The sequence below is a fragment of the Trachemys scripta genome, chromosome 2, assembly GCF_013100865.1.
Source record: "Trachemys scripta elegans isolate TJP31775 chromosome 2, CAS_Tse_1.0, whole genome shotgun sequence".
Classification (NCBI taxonomy): Eukaryota; Metazoa; Chordata; order Testudines; family Emydidae; genus Trachemys; species Trachemys scripta.
In genome coordinates, this window is record NC_048299.1 from 21,593,857 (window position 1) to 21,608,565 (window position 14,709).

The window sequence follows — 14,709 nt, forward strand, 5'->3', positions numbered from 1 at the left end:
CATTTGTTCTTGTGCCAACATTGGCACTTAACTTAAATAACTCCTCTCCCTCCCTGGTATTTATCCTTCTGATGTATTTATAGAGAGCAATCATATCTCCCCTCAGCCTTTGGTTAAGCTAAACAAGCCAAGCTCTTTGGGTCTTTTCTCATAAGGAAGGTTTTCCATTCTTCTGATCATCCTTGTAGCCCTTCTTTGCACCTGTTCCAGTTTGAAAACATCTTTCTTATACATAGGAGACCAGAACTGTACACGGTATTCCAGAGCAGGTCTCATCAGTGCCTTGTATAATGGTACTAATACTTACCTATCTCTACTGGAAATACCTCACCTGATGCATCCTAAGATTACATTAGCCTTTTTCATGGTCACATCACATTGGCAGCTCAGTCATCCTGTGATCAACCAATACACCCAGGTCTTTTTTCTCCTCTATCACTTCCAACTAATAAGTCCGGCTTATAGTTCCTGAGTGCATGACTTTGCTATTGAACTATTAAATTTCATCCCATTTCTGTTACTCCAGTTTTCACAGTCGTCCAGATCTTGTTGTATGGTATTCCAGTCTTCCTGCGTATTGGCAATATAACCCAACTTCGTGTCATCCACAAATGTTATTAGTACACTCCCACTTTTTGTGCCAAAGTCATTAATAAAACTGTTAAATAAGATCAGTCCCAAGACCAATCCCTCAGGAGTTCTGCTAGTTACTGAGGAATTGGTAAGTAGTAGAACTGACAGTTCACCTTTCAGGATAACCCATTGTAGACTCCACTTTAGCCAGTTGCTTATCCACCTTTCAGTTCTCATATTAATCTCCATCTTCTCCAGTTTAACTAAATTTCCCATGTGGAACTGTGTCAAATGCCTTATTGAAATTCAGGTTGATTAGGTCTACTGCATTTCCTTTGTCTAAAAAATCAGTTATCTTCTCAAAGAAAGAGATCAGGTTGGTCTGGCATGATCTATATTTTGTAAAACCATGTTGTATTTTATCCAATTACCATTTACCTGCATGTCCTTAACTACTTTCTTTTTCAAAATTTGTTTTACGACCTTGCGTACAATTGAGGTCAAACTAACAGGCCTGTAGTTTCTCGGATCACTTTTTTTCTCCCGTCTTAAAAATAGGTACTACAGTAAAAGCTGTTTTATCCAGCATGTTGGCGGAATGGGGGGTGCTGGTAAGTGAAAAATGCCGGTTAACTAAGAGAGAGGGTGTGGGAGGGGTTGTCGGGCTGGGGGTTGGGGCTCGGCAGGGGGTGCAGAGTGCGGGCTCTGGGAGGGAGTGTGGGAGGATGTGGGAAGGGGTGTGGGGTGCTGGATCCGGGGGCCACTCACCTCGCAACTCCCTGCAAGCGGTGACCTGTCCCGGCTGCTCCTAGGCAGAGGCATGGCAGGCAGCTCTGTGCGCTGCTCCTGCCCCGCCCCAAGTGCTGGCTCTGCAGCTCCCATTGGCTGGGAACCACAGCCAATGGGAGCTGCGGGGGCGGCGCCTGCGGGCAGAGGCAGCACGCAGAGCCACCTGCTGCTCTCCACCTAGGAGCAGCTGAGAAAGTTCACCACTTATGGGGAGCCTCCCAACATGAGCGTCCCCCGGATCCGGCATCCTGTACCTTCTCCTGCACCCCAAGCCTCCTCCCACACCCAAACTCCCTCCCAGAGCCTGCACTCCGCACCCCCTCTCATGCCCCAACTCCCTGACTGCCCCACCCAACTGGACTATAAACCGGAATTTCAGTGAAGATCAGAAATGCCGGTTTATAGAGCTTTCCAGTTGGCGAAGTGCTGGATAAAACAACTTTTACTGCTCCAGCCGTAAGGTAGCAATGCTCTAGCCGTAGGGTATGACCCCCGAGTCTACAGATTCATTAAACATCCTTGCTATTGGGCTTGCAATTTCATGTGCCAGTTCCTTTAATGTTCTTGGGTGGAGATTATCCGGGCCCCCCAATTTAGTCCCATTAAGCTGTTTGACTTTGCCATCCATCTCTGATGTGGTAATTTCTACTACCATATCTTCGTTTCCAGTAGCACTCCTGCTCCTGTCCCTAAGCTCCTTATTAAAAACTGAGGCAAAGTATACGCTTAGGTGTTGGGCCATGCCTAGATTATCTTAAATTTCCACCTCATCCTCAGTGCTTAACGGTCCCACTTCTTCTTTTCTTGTTTTCTTTTTATTTATATGGCTGTGGAACGTTTTACTATTGGTATTAATTTCCTTTTCAATGTCAAAGTCTGCTTGGCTTTTGGTAGTTCTTACTTTTCCCATACACTTTCTGGACTCCAAGAGGTAGCTCTCCTTGCTGATCTATCCCATCTTCCATTCCTTGTAGACTTTCTGTTTTCTCTCAATAATTTGTTTGAGATGCTTGCTCATCCAGGTTGGTCTGCAACCTTCTCTATGAATTTTTTCCCCTTGCTGAGATACCGGCTTCAGATAATTTCTGCAACTTTGGCTGAAACTAATTCCAAGTCTCTTCCATATTTGAATCCTTGAGTTCTTCAGTCCGGTCTACTTCCCTAACTAATTCCCTTAATTTTTTTAAGTTTGCCCTCTTGAAATCAAGAACCCTAGTTGCAGATCTATTTTTGTTTATCCTTCCCTTTAGTTTAGGGAGAAGACTTGAGCCAAACTTCATGTTGTATTAGTGTTCCTTTTGGGTCAATAAAAGCAACCCCAGAAAAGGGTTGAGTTAGGGCTCTAGTGCATGTTTTGAGAGCAGGTTCAGAACAGTGCCTACTCACTGAGGTTATAATATAGACTGTTTTGCAGTTTTACAGTATTTTCGGTCAAGTGAATGCTGTAAATTGTGTAAATATTCACTTTTGACCTAATGTAAGCCTCTGGATTGGCGACCAGATAAGGGCAGCCCCAAGAAATTAATCAGGCTGACATATTAAATAGCACTTGGTAGCAAAAGGGAATACATGATCTACCTTTTAATGGGTATAATTTCTGTACTTGTCATTTAGGCAACCACAAAGCATAGTCCAAGCGGTAGACATTGTGATAAGTGATGGTTTGACATTGCAGGGAATATGTTAATTATCCATTCTGCATTAAGTGGTTATCAAAATTTTAAAAAAAAAATTTCTTAGAGGAAACAAACTGATTTTTTGTGTGTGTGTGATTTTAAACACTTCAAGTTCCTGGGTTGGGGGGTGGGAGTGAGGGGGTAATATGGTAATATTATTATATCTATTTTAAAAAGCATGGACCACTAGTATTATTCTGTTACAAACTAAAAGCTAAGTTCAGTTCTACAGTAACTGCGATTTCTTCCCTGGATAATTATGTAACTGCACAATGCTTTCATGGTCATCTGTGTCTAGTTCTGTTACTATTAGTAACACTTGGCATCTGATTAGCCTCTCATTTTCAAAGTGCTTTTGAAACAATTAGTTAATCCTCTCAGTAGCCGTGTGAGGTAAGCAAAATCTTATAAAATAGCAAAGTAGCCTATTGGGCCCAATTTAGCCCAAGGTCCACCAGGATAAACTCAGGTTTAAGGGGCCACATCTAGGATCCCTCTGAAAGGGTGTTAGTGAAGAGAGGATACAGCCACCCCTTCACTAAGGGGCTTGTGTGGCTGCAGTTTAACCCCCAAATGGGCAGTGCTGACTGAGAAAGGGGCATGGCAAGGATGACATACTGAGATTCGTCATGTCCTTTGGAGCCTTGGCCTCGGACTAACGCTTCCAGCCCTCCATTACACCGAGCAGCCTCCAGGAACAGGGTCTTGGCTAGTACAGGGGGATGTTAACATACACCAAACTTTGCCAGCTTCACTGTATTTGAATCCTTCTTTCTGGATGTTAAGAGTTATGTTCTGTCCTGAACATAAGGGTTAGAAATTTTGCTCTTTCTCTGTAGGAGCCAGAGCCTGAAACTGAAGCAGTAAGTTCAAGCCAGGAAATTCCCACAATGCCTCAGCCCATTGAAAAGGTTTCAGTCTCAACACAGACCAAGAAGTTAAGTGCCTCTTCTCCAAAAATGCTGCATCGGAGCACCCAGACCAATAATGATGGAGTGTGTCAGAACATGTGCCATGACAAATACACCAAAATCTTTAATGACTTCAAAGACAGGATGAAGGCTGATCACAAGAGAGAGACCGAAAGAGTTGTACGAGAAGCAGTGGAAAAGGTAGCCCTCACCGCAAGTAACCCAAACTGTACACACCTGGTTTGGGGAGGGAGGAGATTGTTGTCTTCTGTCATCCATTCTTGGGAAAATCAGTTTTTAAAGTGCAACTTTCAAAAGACACTGTGTAAAAACAGCATTGGTTATTGTATTTCAGAGAGTCCATATCAAATGTCCTTAGTTTATTCAGTATAGTTGTTTTTTTCTAGCTTCTATCACCGCAAATGCAACCTGCTATCTGAAAATCAAGCTGTCTTCGTTCACTCATTATAATTGACCCCAGTAGCACTTTTCCAGCTCATTTGACTCTAAATTATGCCTTCAGTCTTCACCTGTGCAATTCCATGCGGTGGGATTATACAGATGTTTCTGATCAGCTCTTTAAGTGAAACTGAGTAAATAATTCTTTTGTCAGTTATTCCATCTTGAGCATTAAACAGTTGGGGTCAGATTGAAGCTTTAAGTGTTACCCTTTGAACTCTTCCACCTATTGTGGTGTGTTCATACTTGGGGAAGTTTCTCTGCATGGGTTTTGTCCAATCTGCTCTTATTGTAAATTTGTACAAAATAATAAAAAGAATTCCCTTGTAAACTGAGCACATCTGATCTAGAGTCATTGACACAATACACAGGGAATTCTATGATGCTGCTTTTACAGAGTTGCCTTGCAGTGTAGAACTACTGTAAAGTTTTGGTTGTGACCTATGTATTGTATGCTAAATTGCTGGGGTCCGTTTTTTATTTGTTTTTAAGCAGTGCAAGCGTCTACATTTTCCAAGAATGAAAATTCTGCTTTGTTTGACCTCCATCTACTGTGGTAATGGTATTTGGAGGTAGCCAAAGAATACAAATACGCACTGACTTTCTTTATTGACTTGCTTCCCTTATGCCAGCTGCGTACAGAGATGGAGGAGGACAAAAGGCAGGCTGTAAATAAAGCTGTAGCCAACATGCAAGGAGAGATGGACAGAAAGTGTAAGCAGGTAAAGGAGAAGTGCAAAGAAGAGTTTGTAGAAGAAATTAAGAAACTAGCAGGTCAGCACAAGCAGCTGATTTCCCAGACCAAGAAGAAGCAGTGGGTAAGTGTCAGGATTTATTACCAGTGAATAACTGAAAATGTGTTGTACAGGCAGCAGGGAGCATGAATGTGTTTTCTCCATTACCATTAACCACTCTTTTCTCCCTGAGCTATCAATATTGGGGTCATCCTAGTCCTCTTCCTTCACATTCTCCCTCTACTTTTCCTTGCCACCCTAACTGCCAAATCTCTACTCCAAACTCTGGTTATCTCCCCCTTTGGGTTCTGCTGTCTCCTCCTCTTAGGCCTATGTGAAACTAACCCCAGCCTCTCCAGTCCATCAAAATGTTGCTGCCAAAATAATCCTTTTTTTCTATGGCTACAATCATGTCCCTTTGAGCCACTTCACTACCTCCCCATTATGCTATGTATGCATTAAATTCAGACTTATTGTCTTGCTTTCCAAGCCCTGCATGAAGCAGCCACTTGTATAGGATAGCTATAAGTATAAGTAAGTATAGCTAACTTGTCTCCATTTGTATTCATCTGCCAATGATGCAAATTTTTGTTCCCTTCTCTCACAAATGTCTCAACACCTCCTTCTATGGTACCCCGAATACATGGAATGACTGTCCAAAATATATTCCTCAGGCTTTCACCCATCCCTCCTTCACTCCTAAAAACTTGAACCTTTAGCAGCATATGCAAAAAGTGGATATATTTACACTTAAATAAATGAACTGGAACTGGGCACCTAGCTCACCCATGTATCCCATTTCCCCACGCTTTGTCTTTTGTCATTCTAGTTTGTAAGCTTCTTGGGGCTGGAAGTATGTCTTTCTATATGTCAGTACACCACCCAGCAAATTTTGGCTACTAATGCATTACAAATAATTAATAACATGTAGTGCTGCAGATGTCTAATAGGATATAGATGGAAAATTTGTTATTGTCATTAGGAACAGAAGGTCTACTCTAACACATGGACTATTTAGAGAGAGAGAGAGAGAGAGAGCATGCAGCTAAACGTCAGACAAAAGGTGGACTAGATGTAATGTTTAAAATGTGGCATTAGGATTTTGATAAGTCTATAAAATAAAGGATGTTCGGCCTTAGATCTACTACACACCTCTCCTGCATAGATCTTGCCAAATATATAGGGCTGAGACTTTTCACTGCCTCACCACAAGGTGGCACTCTCATCTTGGAGACTTAATGGATGCCAGCACTCAGCCATCACTTCCTTCCTCCTCCTCTCACGGTGTCCAGCTCTATGTCAAGCCAGTATCAATGATTTTTTTTCTTTCTACTGACAATGTTTGTTTGTTTAAATCACTAGTTCTGTCTATTGTTCTTGTAGTTTGAAGATAGTCAATAAAAAGAAAACTATATCCCTTAGAAGAGAGAAGGAAAACGTCAAGTAGGGACAGTAGATCCCTTCCTAAGTATCAAAGATTGTTGGTGGTTTTAAAGAGGAATCAAATATTTCAAACAACACAGCTCCCATAGAATTATCTATCGTTCTACCAGTATAGTGCTTTTATCTATTGATGGAGTGTGATTTAGTCTCTAATGGTTATGTATCCTTGAGAGCCCAGATAATTATTTAGCTGTATAAGTGTCCCCCATGGGTAGAATTTATGATAGATGCACATTTGCACTCCGGCTGTCCCTATTAGAACTTGGAATCATTCTAGTTTATACTGATTTGTTTGTCATGTTTGATAACTTTATTCAAAAGGAAGTGCTAATTAATACACTGGTACCCATTCCATTGTATCTCACAGACATGTGCAACACACCACCTCCAAGTGAGGCAGTTACACATTATCCTTTCTGGTGCCAGAGAGTACTCTTGACAGTCGCACACAAATCTAGGGAGCTGGGAGTAGGTCCGTCAAATGCTACCTTTAGTGAATAATTCCTACAGGCAAGTCCTGTCTCACATATTTAGAAAAAAAATGTATATAGCCTGATAAATCTGGCTGCCGATGTTCAGCCTCAGACCATTGGAAATGGTCCAAATATGCAACCCCTGAAAATGATTTTTTCTCCAGTGGTAATAACAACAGACGCTTAAGTGCAATACTACTGCTGCGTGCTGCTATTATAGTAATGATACCTTCTTACTGAAATCTCATATAATCAGCATATACCAAATGAGTTTTAGTGGCTTTGCTTATTAATGTTTTTGTGATGTATAGCCTGAAGCCAGGGAAAGCTTTTATTATTAATTACACATTTATATTTCAGTTACACATAGAGACCACAATTAAAATCAGGGCTCATTGTGCTAAGTGCTCTACAAACACACAGGGAGACATGGTCCCAGCCCCAAAGAGCTTACAGTCTTGTTAATGGGTTGGATTTTCTGGTGGTGTAAATCAGCACAACTCAGTGGACTTTCACTCGTTTACACTATTAGAGAATTTCGCTCTAATACAAGATGCAAAATATGGATAACAATAGGAGGGGGTGGAGGACAAGGTTAACAGTCATAAGATTATGCAGTGGGATAATCTAGAAAAGTCCGATTCAGAGTTAAAGCTGGCAGTTTGCTGCCTCTGTTCTAGGTATCTGCACGTAGGATGATATAGGAGCTTTATGTCTGAGACTTATGGAAGACATATGTAAGAGGAGCAGCAGGTTCTCCATATATGGATCTGAGTTGTCCCCCTCCATTTTAGCTTTATTGATGTCTCCTAGCTAGCAAATGTGAACCTGATCTTTGGCTGACTCCCATGCTCTGTGTAATGTAGAGACATGCGTCTGTTCCATGTTCCCTTTCAGCTGCTGTTCCTAATGGCTCCTAGAGACTCCTGGACAGCCAGCTTTATGAAATCCAGGAATGTGGATCTCCAGAGGATATTCAATTGAAAATGCTGTTACAGATAAACTCTCTATAGCTGAGTTATAAAAAGAAAAGGGAAGGGATTCCACTTGCAGCTTGGGCAGTTCCTTTATTGGTGATGGTTATTGGCTTTTGGCTTAGCCAATATAAATTTTTTTTCTTCTGTCTGTCTTTTAATAAGCTGTAGTTCTTCAAAACAATTGGGTTTGTTTCCTTCGTCTCATTAAAAAATATTGTAACCATATTGTAACATAAAAGAAGATAGGAAGTTTCATGCAAAGTTAACTCCTGATTCTTTGACTTGGTGGCTGCATGTGCAGAGGATGCACTGTATTCCTCCTCCCGCTCTCTGTCATTACAATAGACATCTCAGTCTAGATTTTCAAACGTTCCCTCACATTTTGGGGGAGTCCCCAACTTGGGACTTCCAGCGCCTGATTTTCAAAGTTACTGAGCACCTACAGCTCCCCTATTAATAGTACTTCCCTATCGTACAGGGATACTGCGAGGATAAAATTGAATGCTTTTGAAGTGCTCAGATGCTATAATGATGGGGGCAATATAAAAATCTAGCAACTGTGACTTGTTAACAGATCTGTCCCAGTCTCCTTGTCAGCCAAGTTATTTTCCTGTTATTCAACACCTCTGTTGCACTAGAACAAAATAGTACAAGCAGCACTGCCCTGACACTCAGGTAGAAAGCAATTGAAGGCACAAGATTCTAAATATTCAGCTTTCAGAACCGAATCCTTTGAATTCTGAAGCCCTGTTCATCCTTCTTGAAGGGCCCAGGCAGGAAAACTTGAGCCTCTGGAAGTTATTGCTGTGTAAAGCGAATTCATTATCACTGTGTTGAGTAGCAGAAATTCCCTTTTCATATAAAGAAAGTCCTTCAGCCTGAGCAGAGGAGGGGAAAGAAGCCTCAGCTGAGGAACGGAACAGCAGACCGGTGGTGATCACGGCACTTCATTATGTAGTTCTACAGGGTCAATGTGGCTGATGCAGAATTCAGCCTTAAGATCCTTATAATGGTGGTTTTGTCATAATAAATGCTGTCCATCGCACCTCAATATCTGCTCATTATAACCACCTGCCTGGAGTGTGAAAGTTAATGGGGATTTCACTTTTCCCAGTTTCAGTCTCCATCTTAGTCATCTCCCCTATTCTAGAATTAGGCTCCGGCTTCTAGTCCTGGGCCCTCTATTCAGAACCTGAGAGTCTCCATTGGTTGCAACCAAAAAATAGACAGACAAATCACTTTTTCCTTCTAATTTGTGATTTGTGACATAACTGTTGATGCCCATCCAGAAGAGACTCTCCCCTCCCTCCTCCCCCCCCCCCCAAGACTTCAGATACTAGCTGCAAGATTTGCAAAAGACCCCAGTTCCTATTAAGGAATCTTAGGCCATGTCTACACTAGCAAGCTTATAGCGGCACAGCTACATTGGTATCGAACAGCTGTACCACGGTAAGATCGCTCATGTAGCCGACCTATGCCGATGGAAAAGAGCTCTCCCGTCGACATAGGTACTGCCGCTTGTTGGTGGTGGTTTAATATGTCGGCAGGAGAGCATCCCCCGCTGACATAGCGCTGTCCGCACTGGCGCTTCTGTCAGTGTAACTTATGTCGCTCAGAGGGGTGTTTTTTCACAGCCCTGAGCAACATAAATTATACCAACAAAAGTGCTAATGTAGACATAACCAAGTGGCCAGATTTTCAGAGCTGCTCAGCACCCATTCACATTGTTCTTGAGAGGTGGGTGTGATGGAGTCTCCATAGTTCTCAATAGGAGCTGCTGGGTGCTAAGCACCATTGAAAATGAGATCACTTCATTTAGTTACCTAAAACTTTTTGGGAAAATTAAGCTCTGTATATTCAGGCGATGAGGTGTGAGCCTAGGCTAACCCTGTTACTTTGCAGCTATGGAAGTCTTCCTCAGGGGATCTGCTGAAAGAAAGAGCAGTCCTTACCTAGCAGGGGTGAAAAATTCCCCCTGCATTTAGCTGCCACCTGCCTAACTAAAAGAGGAATACTCCACAGTCTGTACTGAGGCAAGCAAGTGACAGAAAACAAATGAGCAGGTGAGAAACAATGTGTATTTGTCAGGGTTGATCCTACGAGTGATAGTAATCCCGTACCGTTTGTTCTCTCTGCAGTGCTACAACTGTGAAGAGGAGGCTATGTACCACTGCTGCTGGAATACTTCCTACTGTTCCATCAAGTGTCAGCAGGAACACTGGCATGCTGAACACAAACGTACCTGTCGCAGAAAAAGATGAAAGATTTAGTCCTCCCCTAGAAAACCACCCCGATGATTGCTATTCTCAGACACAGCGGTTTTTGTTTCCAAGAAGCCAAAATTGTTTAGAATTTGCTTCCCATTTTGCACCAGCCTTTAAACAATTTTCGTAAAGAAATTTTGCACAGTAGTTTCAACCTTCTGTTTAATGCTCCTCCAAAATTTTGTCAGTCTACTGAATTTAACACCAGTGGGAGCAGGTTACTTTAAATAATTTTAAATAGAGGGATTTGTTGCATTTTAAAACATTTTTAGGTTTTACAGAGATTTTAATCTTTAAAAGCAACAGATTTAAAAAGAAAAACAACATGAGCTTAATGAGAGGAACACTTAAAAGTTAGATCTGAATGTAAGAACTATAGAACTGTTTCAGAAAAAAAAGCATACTACCTTGATGTAACATTTATTTCCTAACCTTGGCGAGCTGGTTTTGTTCAGCTTAATTTTACTGTTTAAAGGCATTATCTATTGGTTATACCAGTGGGTATATGATTGAATTTAGGGAACAGGGTTGACACAGCAGGTGCTAGTCCTGCCTATTTTTTCTTAAATGTTTCCCTATTGTGTTTTTTTCATTATTTCTTTTCAATATATAACTTTTATAACAAAATATTAGCTTTGATCTTGTAGTTTCAAATCACAGGGGATTGGGGTAATTTTTGCTGAGCTGGATCTTAGAGAAAAATGAATATTTAAATTTTAAAGTTTGCACATTTCATCCTTGTCCTAACATGAGTGCTGTAACAAGAAAAAGAAAAGCCAAAAAAAACTACCTTTATTCATACATGGAATTATAGATGAGGCATAAAAATATCTTTAATGCTTCCCCCCTCCCTCCAAGCCCCCCCAACCCAAAGTCATTTGACAACCTATTATCCGGTGTCACCTATTCCATTGCAACTTAATAATAAAAGGAAAAATAGCACTTAAGTTTCACAGAAGCCGTTATGTTTGTAGTAATGGGTCATTGCCTATTAATGAGCTCCATCACTGTACTCAGAATGAAGAATAATGCATGTTAATTTTCTTGTACTAAAGATGCCGTGATTTGTAAAAAGTCTGTATTTTGCGGAATGTCTGGATTAAGAAGCATTACCAATAGGAATGGATCGATAGTTGAAAAATGATTTTTTTTTTGTTTTGTTTTATATATAGTTATATGAATTGCATCCATATTCAGAGACAATTTTTTAAATAGATGTAAAGCTTACTTAAACAGCTTTTCTTTTAAAGTGTCTCACCATTTTAGTTTCTTTTAAAGGTTGGTCTTAGACTGAGTCAAATGCCCATTAATCATCCTAGCTATTTTTTGAGAAGTTAGAGGAATAATTTGTAAATATTTATTTAGATCTTTGATATTTATTGAAAGCAATTACATGATGGAACGATGGAAGCGGAAGAATCAGGAGGAAAGCCTTTCAAAAAAGTTTTCTTTAGGATTTGTCAGGGTCAGTGTAAAGATTAAAGTATAACTAAGTCTTCTGTGAACTGCCATTGAAATCCTGATCTTTTTTACTTACAGTGGTGATACAAGTTAATTGATTTGATACTGCCAATTAATGCCCAATATGTTGAAAAAAACTATATGGTAAGTTGATTGGAAACAATAGTAACTAGTTGGTAACTTGAATTACCACAAGCTGTTATTGCCTGATAACTGTGTAATTAACGTTGGTCGCCTCTGTGTTGTGACGGTAAAACACATCACAACTAAAAATTAATCTTGTTCGATTACTTTACGAGTTCCAAAACTTCGATCCACCCCTATGAAAGCAAGTTATTGTGGAAATATTTTTGGTGTAAAATCATTCCAGAATATGTAATATTTAACTGATAGCTGCATGAAAGTAAGATTCGTGTTACTTTGGCTTTTTTGTCTCTGTTGACACGGTTGCACATTTCCAAGTTACTACAGCGTGAAAACTGTGTGTTTAAAAAAAAAAATGAAAAAATTGTGGCCTGGTTTTGTATAAGTTTTAGGTAAAATTACAATTGATTGTTTTAGGAATCATGATTTAAAAATTAATTTTTCTGCAAATCATAAAGCTATATTAAAGTGTTGAGCTTAGCCACTATGCACATTGTAATTATTCATTGTGGCTGTCCAGTTCTATGATGCATTCTGGCATTTTGTAAGCTGCTCTGACTAGCAATATATAGAGTCATTTAATGTGTTAACATTGGTTAATAAATGTATTTAAAAAAATCTCGCTGCTCGATGATAGTGTCCATGTTAATTCTGGCCTCTTACAGAAAATATACACTTTAACCTAGTATTTTACTTTTAGGAATAGCTTTAAGAATACCTATCCACTAAAAAAAAATCTCCTTTGAATTATTTTTATTTAATAGTAACATAGGCTGTAGTTGTACTTATTTAATGGGGAAACTACCCATGACCATGGTTTCAGGGGTCTGATTAATAATGATAGTGATTTTTCAGAAGTGCTATTTCTGGATACTCTCTCCCTACATTAGCAAAGAAAATCCCTCCATTTGGATGAAAAAATACTCTGATTCAATAGAAATACTGTCTGGTATCTGTATTTTCCAGGCGTGACTGGAAAAATCACTGTTTAAGGTTGCAAGATAGGGTCTGTATCTGAATCAAAGTCATTTCTGTCGTCAGTGTGTGTTTGTCTATCTGCCACCCTATGTGTTATGTCAGAGTAACCAGACTGTTGAAGTCCAGGAGTCTATGACCTCATTGTTTGGTAACTAAATAAATATCAAAAACCAGAATCTACTGTTGAGAAACAACCTCACACTTCTTTCCTGGCCATTACTAGATATATACACATCATGCTCATTTCAAAAGATTGTCTCAGATAGTTTTTCCCTGGGAAAGTATTGCTTTTTTACCCCTCAACAATCTCTCAGATATGTTAACCACTTTTTCTACTATTCAATCACAAGCTTGAAACACATCTTCACATGCGACTTGGACAAGCCATGACAGGCAATGCCGAGAGATTACAGACCAATAGTAACAGCCATCTTGTATACGAATATGAGCAGGAATTATTTAGAGAAGTGGTTTTCAACCTTTTTTCATTTGCAGACCCCTAAAAAATTTTTGAGTGAAGGTGTGGGCCCGTTTGGAAATCTTAGATATAGTGTGCTTCCTTCCCCCCCACCCCACACACACACACACACAAGCAAGGGGTCCGCGGATCACAGGTTGAAAACCACTGATTTAGAGCAAAGATGTTACTAGTATAATTTAACACTGGACACACTGGACATGGGTAGGCAGGAATCACAGGCTTATAACGGTCTCTTCAGTGTTTCCTGTCATTGAGTCACATCCACATGTGTACTCTCTCCTGCCATTTGTTCCTTAAAGTTGGTGTAGTTATCCACCCACTAACACTAGCAGAAGTCTAGCAGCAAACTGTTGAGCTAATGAACCTCCTGTGAGGGGCATCTGGGGCTTGTGAACATCTGCACGTTGGATAAGAGGTTTGGCAATTGACCACACTACAGAGAAATAGCAGGGCATGCTAACCTCTTGAGAGGAGTCAGGTGAGTGTTTTGTTCCTGCCAATGACCACGACCAAAGCCCAATGAACAATGGGAAAATTGGTGGGAATAATTTAAAATCAGTTCACCTTGGCTGTGTTCACATGCCTTAAATGGTCATTGCCAGTGTCAGGTGGTCAAGTTTTACTTTCTGATGCACGTGAAAAATAAACACTAAGTTTGCATGCTCAAGTAGTCCCATTTCAGATAGGCTCGGACACTACTTGTTAACGCAATGAGGTACATGGTTTCTAAACCGTTCTGCAGAGCGGTGGCTCATAGGCAACTAAATGAACTAAAGATCTGACTGTGTCCTTCTCTAAGAGTGATTCACACACATTTGTTTGAATGCAGTAAGACAAAATTTGCACCCACCCATATAACTTTTACAACATCCTAGGCTGTATCAAGGAATGACGACTTGGAACAGTCTGGCCCAGGAAGAAAATGGTTTACATGTTTCTAAAATTCCTATAATCCTTTATATCAGCTCAGTAGGGCCTAGTGCACGATAGCAATTGGGGACCCCCAATTTCTCTACCCTAAGAGAAGGGAGGCCCCAGGCAGGGAAGGGGGTCCTGCCCTGGGGGTGGGAGACCATGAGAAGGTGTTGGAGAGTGAGCTCAATCCACAGTGACTCCTGTCCTGGGGCGGGGGGCTCTCCGCTCTGGGTTGTTGGCTCTCACTCCAGCATGCAGGTGAGTTCCTCCTAATGCAGTACAACGTTATACACTGTCCCTGGATTGTTTTGGTGTGTGTGTTTTTGGGAGGCGATCATGAGCATCTTGGCTGACCTGCCACACATCACAGACCACAGAACCTCACCCACCCCTGCCTAAGGTAGGTCCTAAACTTCTAGCTGAGTTACTGA

At 40.8% G+C, this 14,709-nt stretch overlaps 1 protein-coding gene across 13 annotated transcripts in view; it reads left to right on the forward strand.

Moving 5' to 3' along the window:
- ZMYND11 (zinc finger MYND-type containing 11) overlaps nucleotides 1-12,535 on the forward strand; it is a 168,922-nt gene extending 156,387 nt beyond the window's left edge. For 12 of the 13 annotated variants that reach the window (XM_034760026.1, XM_034760027.1, XM_034760029.1 and 9 more), the window contains 3 exons: nucleotides 3,878-4,150; nucleotides 5,041-5,226; nucleotides 10,174-12,535. In XM_034760026.1, coding sequence (XP_034615917.1) covers nucleotides 3,878-4,150; nucleotides 5,041-5,226; nucleotides 10,174-10,296 — 582 coding nt within the window. In that variant the 3' untranslated portion in view covers nucleotides 10,297-12,535. Of the gene's footprint in view, nucleotides 1-3,877; nucleotides 4,151-5,040; nucleotides 5,227-7,955; nucleotides 9,348-10,173 lie in introns of those variants that run through there. The other variant, XM_034760032.1, reaches the window with a different exon arrangement.
- Nucleotides 12,536-14,709: the final 2,174 nt, after the last annotated feature.